The 15,605-nt window shown below is 37.7% G+C and overlaps 1 protein-coding gene across 2 annotated transcripts in view; it reads right to left on the reverse strand.

Moving 5' to 3' along the window:
- The window catches only part of LOC133632963 (pikachurin), a 137,507-nt gene that overhangs the window by 41,413 nt on the left and 80,489 nt on the right, over nt 1-15,605 (reverse strand). For both annotated transcript variants that reach the window (XM_062025827.1, XM_062025828.1), the window contains 4 exons: nt 9,674-9,760; nt 9,461-9,487; nt 3,728-3,845; nt 3,503-3,638 (listed from right to left, as the gene is read on the reverse strand). In XM_062025827.1, the coding sequence (XP_061881811.1) occupies nt 3,503-3,638; nt 3,728-3,845; nt 9,461-9,487; nt 9,674-9,760 (368 nt within the window). The remainder of the gene's footprint in view (nt 1-3,502; nt 3,639-3,727; nt 3,846-9,460; nt 9,488-9,673; nt 9,761-15,605) is intronic.

Here is a 15,605-nt window from a genome sequence, read left to right on the forward strand (position 1 = left end):
AATAAGAAACATATGGTTAACGTACCCTAAGATTTTCCGTTAAAATAAAGCCAATAATGCAAATTTTTGTGGTCCACTTTATTTAGAAAAGTACTGAAAAGTATCGAAATCATTTTGGAACCGGTACCAAAATATTGGTATCGGGACAACACTAGTTTGTATATATTTTGACCAGGGCTGTCAAACGGTTAAAATATTTAATCCCGATTAATCGCATTTTATCCATGGTTACCTAATGATTAATCATGATCACTCGCAAATAGTAGGTTTTTAAAAAAAATCTTTAATAAGTGTACCTTATCAAAATGTTCACCCAATATGGAATTGGACAATATGTGCAAATGTTTATTAAACACAAGGCTTTTTTTAAAAAGCTCAGCACAATATGGACATAAACAAACACACACACACACACACACACACACACACACACACACACACACACACGCACACGCGCACACACACACACACACACACACACGCACACACACACACACACGCACCCCAGCACACACACACACACACACATTATTTCCACCTGGGGTCTAATTCAGTCCTTTAGTACTCTCTCTTGCTCCCGTTATAAAATACATAAGCATATATTTTAAATGGGTTTTTTTTTTCCCGCTAATTGTCACGCTATCTTGTCACCTGTCAGTCTGGGCTCAGGTGTAGTCACACATGCGTCATTTGTTTGGGGGCGTGCCAAGTCGACAACCAGGAAAGGTCATGTAGAAAAGAACCAACGATTTACCTGCGCTGTCGTGTTTTGCTTTATTGTGGGGACAGAAAAGCAGGCCCAAATAAGCAACCACGCGTTCAAAAACAAGGTAAAAAAAAACTGCAACATGCGTCTCAGGACATGTGTGTGTATGGTATGTGCGTATATAAAAATAGACAAAACTTGTCAATAGGGGGAAAAACACATTAAAAGGCACAAACACTGAAGCACTAAGACGTGACTAGGAAGGCTTTGCCTCCACTGCAATGATGAGCCCTGAGTTTTGCCTGGCAGGCACGCAAAATAAATGTCTGAATGGAGCGTTCCTACATCCTAAATCGAAAAGTACGCACATAGAAGGGTTCGTAACTGGAGGTCCCGCTGTATACACAAATAGATAACCTGGCCCCCAGCCAAAATCTGTTAACCTAATGTGTCCCCCCGAGTCAAAACGCTAATGATGATAATACCGTATTTCCTTGAATAGACGCAGGGGCGCTAATTAATTTAAAACCTCCTGTCACTCCGGCGCTTACCAGAAGCCTGCGAGATGGCCATGCATGCGCTAATTATTTTAAAACCTCTTCTCACTCCGGCGCTTACCTTATCATGAAAAGCACATTTAATTAAAAAAAAAAGTTATTATGGTCTTACCTTTAGGTATAAATTAGTCCATGCCAGCTCCTTTTAAAGAAAAGCATCGAGATAGAAGTCTTCCTTCAGTTTTAAAAGTCTCTCTGTCTCGATGGAGATCTTCCTTTTAAGTATTACCTCCTGCTTCGATTGAAAGTCCAGTTTAGAAAACTGTTTTATTTTAGATATGTAATCCTCCATGGTAAAACAATGGCTGCGCACTCTTGCTGGTGTTGTCTTCTTCTGCAGCACAGGTATTCTGCAGTACCAGCAGTCGCAAGAAGGCTCACTAGGGCCCTCTACCACCAGGAGGCGGGAGTCATTTAATGACTCATATTTGACCCGGCGGAAGTGCCAAGCATGCGCTAATTATTTTGCGAAACGAGTTTGACCCGGCTGTAATTCTAGGCATGCGAATACCATATTCCCGGCGCCAATTCAAGGAAATACGGTAGTTCAAGTGGCTGTAAAACACAAGTAAATGTCATTTATGTTCAAATGCGTTACAATGTGAATACTTGATGCAGTTTCTCAAGTGAAGGCACTAGACTACGAAACGATAATGTACTTTTTTGTATTAGAAATGGACGAGTGGTCAAAAACCACAGAAGAAGAAGAAGTAGTCGGTCATCCTGACCTGTTTTGTATAGAGATGTCCGATAATATCGGACTGTCGATATTATCGGCCGATAAATGCTTTAAAATGTAACATCGGAAATTATCGGTATCGGTTTAAAAATGTCAGTATCGGTTTCAAACAGTAAAATGTATGACTTTTTAAAACGCCGCTGTGTACACGGACGTAGGGAGAAGTACAGAGCGCCAATAAACCTTAAAGACACTGCCTTTGCGTGCCAGCCCAGTCACATAATATCTACGGTTTTTCACACACACAAGTGAATGCAACGCATACTTGGTCAACAGCCATACAGGTCACACTGAGGGTGGCCGTATAAACAACTTTAACACTGTTACAAATATGCGCCACACTGTGAACCCACACCAAACAAGAATGACAAACACATGTCCCACCGTAACACAACATAAAACACAACAGAACAAATACCCAGAACCCCTTGCAGCACAAACTCTTCCGGGACGCTACAATATACACCCCCCGCAACCCCCTAACCCCCCCACCTTAACCCCGCCCACCTCAGCCTCCTCATGCTGTCTGAGGGAGAGCATGTCCCAAATTCCAAGCTGCTGTTTTGAGGCATGTTAAAAAAAAATTATGCACTTTGTGACTTCAATAATAAATATGGCAGTGCCATGTTTAATGCATCCAGCGGGGGCATCACAACAAAATTAGGCATAATAATGTGTTAATTCCACGATTGTATATATTGGTATCGGTTGATATCGGTATCGGTAATTAAGAGTTGGACAATATGGGAATATCGGATATCGGCAAAAAAGCCATTATCGGACATCTCTAGTTTTGTACAGTACTTTTTCCAATAGAAAATAATAAATGCTTTGCACTTGGATGGGTGAGCTCTGACCCAGGTGTACCAGCAACATATTTTGTTAATAAATGTTTTATTTTTGATGTATTTATAATTGCTCTATATGCAAACAAAAATATGCTTTATCCGATTCCTCGATTAATCGAGGACATTTTCAGTATGATATTTGATGAATACATTCAAGTAGAGATGTCCGATATCATCGGCCGATAAATGCTTTAAAATTTAATATCGGAAATTATCGGTATCGTTTTTTTTATTATCGGTATCGTTTTTTAATTTTTTTTAATATTATTATAATATTATATAATAATATAATATTATTATTATTATATTTTTTATGTATATGTTTTTATATTGTTTTTTTTTTTTCAAGAAAATGTTTTTAATTTATTTATCTTATTTTATTTTATTTTTTTAAAAGGACCTTATCTTCACCATACATGGTTGTCCAAATTAGGCATAATAATGTGTTAATTCCACGACTGTATATATCAGTATCGGTTGATATCGGTATCGGTAATTAGTTGGACAATATCGGAATATCGGATATCGGCAAAAAGCCATTATCGGACATCCCTACATTCAATACAATACATTATAATAAATAATTATGTTATTCTTCCAATGCAAAAATGCATTGGAAATACTTGCGTAGAATGTAGCTATAAATCCTCACCTGATGTAGGCGACCAAGAAGTGGAGGACAGGTGCACTTCCCTCGCTTTCCCCTTGCTGCCATGACAGCGCCAACTCCGTGTCGGATATCGCCATGACAACAGGCTGAGTCGGGGGCGAAGGTGGCATGCACATTTCTACAGGCATAGTGGGAATAAACGGCACGGTGAGTGTTATAATCACGTAGAAGGAACACGATCATCATCTTGATTTTGTTTTTCCTCACCGTGTGAACCGGTGCCGACGTCCCGGGGCATGCTGGGTCGACCCTCGCCGGCCCAACCGTAGGCGCCGACACTCACTCGGTACTTAGTGTTCGCCTTAAGGTTGGCAACGTCTACATCCTAAAAGGTGCACAAAGTGACATAAAACCTGGTTTCCACACTGCAAAAACTGAAATCTAAGTAAGATTAAATATCTCAAATAAGGGTGATATTTGCTTATTTTCTGTCTGATAAGATAATTCTTCTCACTAAGCAGATTTTATGTTAGAGTGTTTTACTTGTTTTAAGTGTTTTGGTCCTAAATGATCTCAGTAAGATATTACAGCTTGTTGCTGAGATTTGATGACCTATATTGAGTAAAACATGCTTGAAACTAGAATATCAACTGTTGCAAAGCTGTGTCATCAACACTCACAAGTATAAAACTACTTTTTTAAAGTAATCATTTCTTATTTCAAGCATGCAATAAAAAATCATGACTTTGACACAATTGTGACTCATAATTAAAACAGATGACAGCCAAATGGACTTTGCTGTTTTATTTTCAATGAAACAATAGAAAATATGCACTCTTATAGTAGCACAGTTGGCACAGCACAGCAAACTGACAGTTAATATTTAAACATTTGACATTTCAAACAATTTTGAACAGAAATAGTTCATGCACATTCAGATAAATTCTTCAATATTACAATTAAAAAAAAAATTGGTCGGAGGCCTGGCTGTAAATATAAATGAATAAATATATATATTCCTTGCGGACTAATTGACTGGAAAAGCACGCACTTGGCGCGATGATGTCATGTTATTGATGGAAAAATGCATTTTTAGACAATATGATTTGCCTGAGCGGCTAGGAGACCCCGAGAGTAACAAGCGGTTGCCTTGTTGCCTTTCCATTAAGAACAATAAACTAGTTTTTAGTATAAGTTTGCTGGTTTCAAGAAATGTAATGCCGAGCGCATATCATTATGTCAAGATAATGGCACTAGCATTTACTCCATTTAAGAATATTTTTCAACATATTGAGAAAAAAAGGTCTAATATTTGTTTTTTCTATCAAGAAAAGTGCACTTGTTATTAGTGAGAATATACTGATTTTGAGGTATTTTGGGGTTCATTGAGGTTAGCTAATTTTACTTGTTTTGGAAAGTCTTGACAAGCCAAATTTTCTTGTTCTATTGGCAGATAATTTTGCTTAGTTCAAGTAAAATACCCCTCATTTTTGTATTTTTTTCCTTTGTTTTTGAACACTGACTTTTTGCAGTGTTGATGTTTGATGTTTCCCTCTTACAAACATGCTTATGTGTGCTATGGCTATGAGGCTTTTTCCCCATTGGCCTCAGTCTGGACCCAGGCTTAGAATTAATTAGTTTTTTCTCACTTTTTGTAAGTCAGCGATCCTGTTCTGTCTCCCTGTAATGTTTGTCTGCTCTTGAATGGGATTGTGCTGAAAATCTTAATTTCCCCCTCAGGGATTAATAAAGTATTTCTGATTCTGATTCTGATATGACTAATGACACTGTATGCTTGAGTCACATGACTGGCTGTGCGGGGAGATGTAGCCAGCGCTGCCTGCAGGAGCAAAAGTCACCGCCGCTGTCCATGGTGCTGACGGCGAGACACAGCTGGCAGGTGATTAGATTTCACAGGTGGTACGTGTTAATCTAATCATCTGTTGTCTTTAACAGTGAGCGGCCGGGTGCAGGAGGGGGAGGAGAAACATCTGAAAAGGTTGTTGTATTGTTGGAAGAGCATTAAAAACTTTGTTAAAACGGCACGCCTGGTTCCTGCGACGTGTAATAGTGGAACGGATAGGAAGCGACTTCCACACTGGCCTATGTCATTATTCCTGGGTCTGGCTGTGTCTAATGTGTGTGTCTAGTTCCACCATTTAGGTACACCTAAATTATATTTATTTAGTCACTCTGCGTGTACCCCCACATCGGTGTGCCAAAAATAACAAATGTACGGATTAGGGATGGGCAATATGGCCTAAAGCAGGGGGGTCAAACGTACGGCAGGTTTTATCCAGCCCGTGGGATGTAAATGAGCCGGAATTTTTGAATGAAAGAAACCGCTGTTCTAAATGTGTCCACTAGATGTCGCAATAGCAATTCTTTGTATCTTTTTAGATGAGGAAAATGAGCAAACTACATAAATAACATCCTGTAATTTGATTTTGATATATATATTTTTTTATCTTGATAGATTGAAAATGAACACCAATTCAGAAAGTATAAATAACGACAAATAAAGATAGAATACTATTAACCGCAACATGTAAGTGTAAAGAAAAATCCCAACAACATTATGATTTGTACATTTTCAGAATGTGCTTATTCTATTATTAAACAAAGAAAACAATCTGAAGTTGTATTTATTTTTAAGTTATCGTGCCGTGATTTTACCAGTCCGGCCCACTTGGGAGTAGATTTTTCTCCATGATCTAAAATCTAAAAAAACTGTAGAGAATGCATATATGTTTAAGAGTTTTTTCTTTATTCATAGCCATGTTTGGAGCAGCTAGTACTTTTCCTTTGTATATTCTACCAGTTTCTCTTGTCTTCAGAGGCCTGTTTAGTGTCTTTACCTTGTAATGTGAAATACAACCCCCACTCTCTTCCTTATCAGTGTTGCGAGGGAGAAAGAGGGGGGCTTTCTTTGTGTGCAAGGAGTTGGCTTTTCCGTTCGAATGTCAGATCAACTAGAGTAAAGCTTTAGTAAAACTTGAACATATTCCAATTCTGTCTTGATGGTCCTTCTTACTCAGCATATATGTCATCGAAAGAACTTGGGATTGACCAGTAACTTGGATTCCCTTGGAGGAAGAACTGGTCGATGCAACACACCCCAGGCCTAAAGTCTGTGTTGCAATACATATTGCAGCTTACTGCGATAACGATATATATCACACTATATATTTTTGGCATATACAGGATAATAGAAACGGGTTACAAAAACTCCTAATTTGGCTGCTGACATATGCGATACAGTAACGCATTGCATCATTTCTGGTTGTATTATTTTGCCAGAACTGTTAATGATCTCCTTGATAAATGTCTGTCAATATTTGGTTACTTTCTCTTGTAACATGGTTCTATCCACACTTCTGTTAAATTGTAATAAGCACTTATTCTTCTGTTGTTTGGATACATCACATTAGTTTTGGGTGATACTACAAATTTGGGTACACGGGGGAATAATCGTCATACCAATGCTGATACTGATACCGCATTTTTCGGAGTATAAGTCGCACCGGAGTATAAGTCGCACCTGCCGAAAATGCATAATAAAGAAGGAAAAAAACATAAGTCGCACTGGAGTATAAGTCGCATTTTTTGGGGAAATTTATTTGATAAAACCCAACACCAAGAATAGACATTTGAAAGGCAATTTAAAATATATCAAGAATAGTGAACAACAGGCTGAATAAGTGTACGTTATATGAGGCATAAATAACCAACTGAGAACGTGCCTGGTATGTTAACGTAACATATTATGGTAAGAGTCATTCAAATAACTATAACATATAGAACATGCTATACGTTTACCAAACAATCTGTCACTCCTAATCGCTAAATCCCATGAAATCTTATACGTCTAGTCTCTTACGTGAATGAGCTAAATAATATTATTTGATATTTTACGGTAATGTGTTAATAATTTCACACATAAGTCGCTTCTGAGTATAAGTCGCAAACTATGAAAAAAACTGCGACTTATAGTCCGAAAAATACGGTACTTCAAATTTTCAATAGCATTAAATGGTTAAATTTTTGATCACGATTATAATCGGACGATAGACAGATACATAAGATCCTTTGTTCCCTCAGCTGTTGCCTTTATAAATGAGCTTCTCAAACAAGCTTAGCTGCTATGCAGTCACTTTAGTGGGAAGCGACGTGTGATGATTTGTTTTTATTGTTTTACAAATGTTTTTAGTTTTTAGCTCAATGCCTTCATGATGGTTTGTATGTTGTATGTATTCTATGTATTTGTACCTTGTTTTACTGTTGTACCTCGTTTTTACTGTTGTACCTTGTTTTTTACTGTTGTACCTCATTTTTACTGTTGTACCTTGTTTTTTACTGTTGTACCTCGTTTTTACTGTTGTACCTCGTTTTTTACTGTTGTACCTTGTTTTTTACTGTCGTACCTCGTTTTTTACTGTCGTACCTCGTTTTTACTGTTGTACCTTGTTTTTTACTGTTGTACCTCGTTTTTACTGTTGTACCTTGTTTTTTACTGTTGTACCTCGTTTTTACTGTTGTACCTCGTTTTTTACTGTTGTACCTCGTTTTTACTGTTGAACCTTGTTTTTTACTGTTGTACCTCGTTTTTACTGTTGTACCTTGTTTTTTACTGTTGTACCTCGTTTTTACTGTTGAACCTCGTTTTTACTGTTGAACCTCGTTTTTACTGTTGTACCTCGTTTTTTTACTGTTGTACCTGGTTTTTACTGTTGTACCTTGTTTTTTACTGTTGTACCTCGTTTTTACTGTTGTACCTTATTTTTTACTGTTGTACCTAATTTTTACTGTTGAACCTTGTTTTTTACTGTTGTACCTCGTTTTTACTGTTGTACCTTGTTTTTTACTGTTGTACCTCGTTTTTACTGTTGTACCTTGTTTTTTTACTGTTGAACCTCGCTTTTACTGTTGAACCTTGTTTTTTACTGTTGTACCTCGTTTTTACTGTTGTACCTTGTTTTTTACTGTTGTACCTCGTTTTTACTGTTGTACCTCGTTTTTACTGTTGAACCTCGTTTTTACTGTTGTACCTCGTTTTTTTACTGTTGTACCTGGTTTTTACTGTTGTACCTTGTTTTTTACTGTTGTACCTCGTTTTTACTGTTGTACCTTGTTTTTTACTGTTGTACCTAATTTTTACTGTTGAACCTTGTTTTTTACTGTTGTACCTCGTTTTTACTGTTGTACCTTGTTTTTTACTGTTGTACCTCGTTTTTACTGTTGTACCTTGTTTTTTTACTGTTGTACCTGGTTTTTACTGTTGTACCTTGTTTTTTACTGTTGTACCTCATTTTTACTGTTGTACCTTGTTTTTTACTGTTGTACCTAATTTTTACTGTTGAACCTTGTTTTTTACTGTTGTACCTCGTTTTTACTGTTGTACCTTGTTTTTTACTGTTGTACCTCGTTTTTACTGTTGTACCTTGTTTTTTTACTGTTGAACCTCGTTTTTACTGTTGAACCTTGTTTTTAATGACTACTGCTGCAAACCAAATTGCCCCTCTTGGACAATAAAGATTTTCTAAGTCTAAGTCTAACACGGGATGGCTGTGTAACAATATCAATTAAATATTTAAATTATTTCCTACAATCGGCTCTGATTTAAATGTATTGGATTTTCCATTAAAGTCCTCCTGTGTCCAGTCTCTTGTTTGCTGAGTTTGTAAACAATAGCAAAACGACAAAAATAGTGTGTAATGATAGAAAATAATGATCTAATCAGTGTAGCATCGAATACATACTTATACTATACTTGGTATCGTGACTGTCGATATTTGTTTCGATACTACGTGGCGGAAATCAGCCTAAAATCGGGGACATTGTTGAAGAAAATCACGGCATGAATGAGATTGGATAAGAAAAGAAAATAGAGAACAAGAAAATGGTTAGGATGGCTGAATTTCCTCACAAATGTGCTTCTGCAAATAAAAAATGGCTGTACTTTCAAACACGTAAACACTATTAAACATTAAATATACTTACAAAGCTTGCCTGCCCATCAAATTGTCCCTTTGAGAACATAACACAACACAGGGATGAGAGTCTGAGTGCGCTAAAAGGCTAAAAAACACATCTTCCATTACAGAAAACACACATGTTCTGGCATTTACACTACTTTGTGCATGGCACTTTAATAAATGTCAGGTCCCAGAAAAGAAACAAATGCGTAATGGTAAAGGACATCCATGAACTTACAGTTGTGAGCATGTCCAAACTGAGAGGTACTTCCAACACGGCGGCCGTGCCGAGCGGACGGCCGTTTTTCATCTCTGTGTAGAACACCTGGAACACACGCCAACAGAATCACTGACGAGCACGGAACCTCCACCAAGGCTTAAAGCAGGGGTGTCAAAGTCATTTTACCAAGTGGGCCGGAATGGTAAAATCATGGCATGATAACGTAAAAATAAAGACAACTCCAGGTTGTTTTCTTTGTTTTACTTTGGCCAAAAAAATAGAACAGGCACATTATGAAAGCGTACAAATCACAAATAATACTCTGGACAAAACACTTCAAGTTTGTTGAAAATCCTGAGGAAATTTGTGCAGTTTCAAAAACACGATGAGCTTAGACTTCGTCTGGGTGTATCTACAAAACCAGGATTAAACTTTTAAGTCACAGTTGTCAGAATAATTGTATCTAAATTATCACAAAACTTTGTGTTACATCGAGTTCGGCTCGCCCTGCGAGAGGACAAAAGCTGTCTTTGATCCTACCAAGCAAAAGGCTTGTGAAACTCCACTGTGTAGGATGGGGAGAGACATGAGGGTGTCGGTTTCGAAAGATATTGTCTTTACCCGAGATCTACAAAGCGGAGAGGAAGCAGGACCTGACGCAAGCTCCAGACACCTTTTCTTTGAACTGCTTTGTGACCAAAGGCAGCGGCAGTTTATGACCCCACTCCCTTAGAAACAGTTAAAGTACCAATGATTGTCACACACACACTAGGTGTGGTGAAATTTGTCCTCTGCATTTGACCCATCCCCTTGTTCACCCCCTGGGAGGTGAGGGGAGCAGTGAGCAGCAGCGCTGCCGCGCCCGGGAATCTATTTTTGGTGATTTAACCCCCAATTCCAACCCTTGATGCTGAGTGCCAAGCAGGGAGGTAATGGGTCCCATTTTTATAGTCTTTGGTATGACTCGGCCGGGGTTTGAACTCACAACCTACCGATCTCAGGGCGGACACTCTAACCACTAGGCCACTAAGTGGGTTGTCTTTACCCGAGATCTACAAAGCGGAGAGGAAGAAGGACCTTTTCTTTGAACTGTTTTACGACCTTTTCTTTGAACTGTTTTGTTACCAAAGGCAGCGGCAGTTTACGACCCCCCTCCCTTAGAAACAGCTGGTGCCATGTAATCAGGGAAAGTCCACATAAAAGAGGAGGCGTACAATCTTTCGTCAGAGCGTGCGACGACACTGTACTACGCGTTTCTCCTGAATTGAGCCAAATTGAATTCTGTCTCTGTTTAATTCCTTGCTTCTTGTCTTGTTTAATAGATGTCATCAGTGTTTGAACCTGACAACAGTCTTTCTGGGATTGAACAACATGTAAACTCTTCTAGGTATCAAAAACCTCCTTTGTCATGTCCACGTATCAATCCAGTGCTAACTCAACAAACCGTAAGAAACGGAGGTAAAAACTATTCAAAATGGGTAAGTTCACTTTTCTCGTCTTTGACAGAGACATTTTGGGGCAACGAGGGTGCCAAATGATGTGTTCGAAGCAGACGACATAAAACGGCAGGTTTTTAGTTTCATGTGGGTCGAGGAAGAGGAGCCACAGTCACCCTTTACCTCTTGCTATTACAGCAAAACAAAAATGACGCTGTGTCTCATCAGCAAAAATTGATACCAGTGTCCGAAACCCCGATATCAGACTCTTGATATTTCGGTTTACTCCATTACAAAATTATTTGTGTTCGTTCTTTATCATCATTTAAAAAGTGTGCATCCTTGGAGAACATTTATGTAACATTTCAAGAATATATACATGAACATGTTTGCTATATCAAAAAGCAGAAGTTGCACACTTTAATGAACAATGATCCTCCCTGGCAGCGACACAGTAAGTCCTCCCAGTGATTGGCCAGAAGAACACACATTTATCTGCGAGTTGTTTGTAAGCTAACTGCAGCTCGCTGACTAATCCTCTTAGCGCAGACATATGGTCCAAGCACACACACTGATTCACTCTTTGTTGATGGGACACTAAAATTAGGAAGGAAGGAAGGAAGGTCATCAGGGTACTAGGCATTAGTGGAGATCAGGTATATTCAACTAATTTGTTTGGCGGCCACACAGCAAAAACTGAAATCTAAGTAAGATTAAATATCTCAAATAAGGGTGATATTTGCTTATTTTCTGTCTGATAAGATCATTCTTCTCACTAAGCAGATGTTATGTTAGAGTGTTTTACTTGTTTTAAGTGTTTTGGTCCTAAATGATCTCAGTAAGATATTACAGCTTGTTGCTGAGATTTGATGACTTTATTTTGTAAAACATGCTTGAAACTAGAATATCAACTGTTGCAAAGCTGTGTCATCAACACTCACAAGTATAAAACTACTTTTTTAAAGTAATAATTTCTCATTTCAAGCATGGAAAAAAAAAAATCATGACTTTGACACAATTGTGTCTCATAATTAAAACAGATGACAGCCAAATGGACTTTGCTGTTTTATTTTCAATGAAACAAAACACGTACTCATATAGTAGTACAGTTGGTACTGTACAGTAAACTGACAGTTAATATTGAAACATTTAACATTTGACATTTCAAACAATTTTGAACAGAAATAGTTCATGTACATTCAGATAAATTCCTCAAAATTACAATTAAAAATGTTTTGGCCGGGGGCCGGGCTGTATATATGCGCACTAATTGACTGAAAGAGCATACACTTGGCGCGATGATGTCATGTTATCGGTGGAAAAATGCATTTTTAGACCATATGATTTGCCTGAGCGGCTAGGAGACCCCGAGAGTAAGAAGCGGTTGCCTTGTTGCCTTTCCATTAAGAACAATAAATTTGTTTTTAGTATAAGTTTGCTGGTTTCAAGAAATGTAATGCCGAGCGCATATCATTATGTCAAGATAATGGCACTAGCATTTCCTTTATTTAAAAATATTTTTCAACATATTGAGCAAAAAGGTCTCTTTTTTTTACCAAGGAAAGTGCACTTGTTATTAGTGAGAATATACTTATTTTAAGGTATTTTTGGGTTCATTGAGGTTAGCTAATTTTACTTGTTTTGGAAAGTCTTGACAAGCCAAATTTTCTTGTTCTATAGGCAGATAATTTTGCTTAGTTCAAATAAAATACCCCTAATTTTTGTAATTTTTTTCTTGTTTTTGAACACTGACTTTTTGCAATGTACAAATTGCTTCGGTTTCCTGCGATTTGGTGTTTGTCGGACCTTTTAGAGTGGAATAAGGTAACCGAAATACAAATGTATTTTGCACAATCAACACCCATTACATCCATTAACATCCAGAAATGAAAAATGTCAGTTTTTTTATCCATTATCATGCATTTTGTACATTATTCCACTTTCATGTGAGCACTACAGTTCTTAAATGTACTAACAAAGGAACAATATCCCACTTAGTGGTCAAAGCACATGTGGAAGAGCAAAAAAGTCTCTATTGACAAAGGGCTAAATAAAGATTTGTGTCTCGCCTCGGTTCTAAAATGAACAAATGAAGAAGCTCCATCTAAAACATCAATCTCCCTCAAGGCCACCGTGCTGGCCAGAGGATGTGACAGGCACTTTAAAAAGCTGACGAGCTGTCCTCTTTAATGGACTCTGCGGAAAAAAATGGACATCCACGCAGGAAAAAAAGATGTGTAAATTTGATTTGTGGTTATTTGTTTTGCTCTGGCTAGGTTGAAAATGTCTTTTAGAGTACCACAAAATGAAGAATGGACACTTCCACTGCAACAAGTGGTAATATCAATAAAGTACACTCGTCGCCGACTCAGACATAGAATCACAGAATCTTGCACGCCTGAAATGCATTCCGAGTCTAGTTTTATGTCTTACTGAATTTATACTATGCCGCCACACATTAGTGTTCCTTGAGTGATCGCAGGATATTAGTCAATTTGACTAAATTGGTCTGAAAAATATTGATTGACTGCAAATAATGCATCTTTGTTTTATCTTGCTATGCGAGACATATATAGTAGATCTCTTTCTATTCACGGTTCAGCATTCTTTTCTCCTTAAAACTCATTTTTAGAGACGTCCGATAAATGCTTTAAAATGTAATATCTGAACTTATCGGTATCGGTTTCAAAAAGTAAAATTTATGACTTTTTAAAACGCCGCTGTACGGAGTGGTACACGGATGTAGGGAGAAGTACAGAGCGCCAATAAACCTTAAAGGCACTGCCTTTGCGTGCCGGCCCAATCACATAATATCTACGGCTTTTCACACACACAAGTGAATACAATGCATATTTGGTCAACAGCCATACAGGTCACACCGAGGGTGGTCGTATAAACAACTTTAATGTTTACTGTTACAAATATGCACCACACTGTGTACCCACATTTCGGGAGAACATCCGCACCGTAACACAACATAAACACAACAGAACAGATACCCAGAACCCCTTGCAGCACTAACTCTTCCGGGACGCTACAATATAAACCCCCCGCTTGTGCAATGATAATAAAGACCTACCTACCTATATATATATATATATATATATATATATATATACTGTATATATATACACACAGTATATACATATATACATATATATATATATATGTATATATATATATATATATACAAGAACACAATGTAACCATTGTTTAACAGAAAACATTTGTTGTCCCGATACCAATATTTGGGTACCGGTCCCAAAATTATTTTGATACTTTTCGGTCCTTTTCGATACTTTTCTAAATAAAAGGGATCACAAAAAATTGCATTATTTGCTTTATTTTAACCAAAAATCTTACGGCACATTAAACATATGTTTCTTATTGCAAGTTTGTCCTTCAATAAAATAGTGAACATACAAGACAACTTGTCATTTTAGTAGTAAGTAAGCCAACAAAGGCTCCTAATTTGTCTGCTGACGTATGCAGTAACATATTGTGTCATTTTCCATTTTATTATTTTGTCATAATTATTAAGGACAAGTGGTAGAAAATGAATGATTAATCTACTTGTTCATTTACTGTTAATATCTGCTTACTTTCTCTTTCAACATGTTCTATCTACACTTCTGTTCAAATGTGATAATCACTTATTCTTGTCTTGTTTGGATGCTTTACATTAGTTTTGGATGATACCACAAATTTGGGTATCGATCCGATACCAAGTCGTTACAGGATCATACATTGGTCATATTCAAAGTCCTCATGTGTACAGGGACATATTTCCTGAGTTTATAAACATAATATATATTTTTAAGAAAACAAAAGAAGATGTGATGCCAAAAAATGTCGACGTAATCATAGTAGTATCGACTCGATACGCTCCTGTACTTGGTATCATTACAGTGGATGTTAGGTGTGCGTTTGTTTACATTGTGACGTCGGTGAGCTACGGTGTGTAGTGAAGCATGTTTAGCTATTCCTTGTCCTGCAGGGATGATACTTGTAAGAAAATTACTTTATTTGTCGCCATGGAGGCGAGGATTAGTGATTTAGAAGTAGCTACAACACTGCAGACTCCGGCTGAATTAGCTAGCTAATCATGTCTTAAAGCACCTCTTCGTGAGGGCGTTTCAGTGTTATAACTTCACCTTTATTGTTAGTTTTTAAGCCAAAATGCGTCCGTTCTCCCTTTTCTGTCTACACACTGTGTCTGCTTGTAAGTACTCCGCGATTGTGCGCTGCCGAACATGCTCCTCTGCTCGTAAACCAGCAACGACACGACATGACGACGACGGGGGCGTGGGAGGGTGGTAGACCGGAACTTTTCAGAGGTGGTATAGTACCGAACATGATTTATTACTATCACAGTACTATACTAATACTGGTATACCGTACAACCCTACATTGTAATAACAAATGTTACCGGCCTGAATAAAATGATTGGTGTTTACAGCTGTCACTCACCTGGTCTCGTCAACACGTACGCGAAGGGAGCGCGTGCACAAATG

This window comes from Entelurus aequoreus, linkage group LG17 (genome assembly GCF_033978785.1).
Source record: "Entelurus aequoreus isolate RoL-2023_Sb linkage group LG17, RoL_Eaeq_v1.1, whole genome shotgun sequence".
Lineage (NCBI taxonomy): Eukaryota > Metazoa > Chordata > Actinopteri > Syngnathiformes > Syngnathidae > Entelurus > Entelurus aequoreus.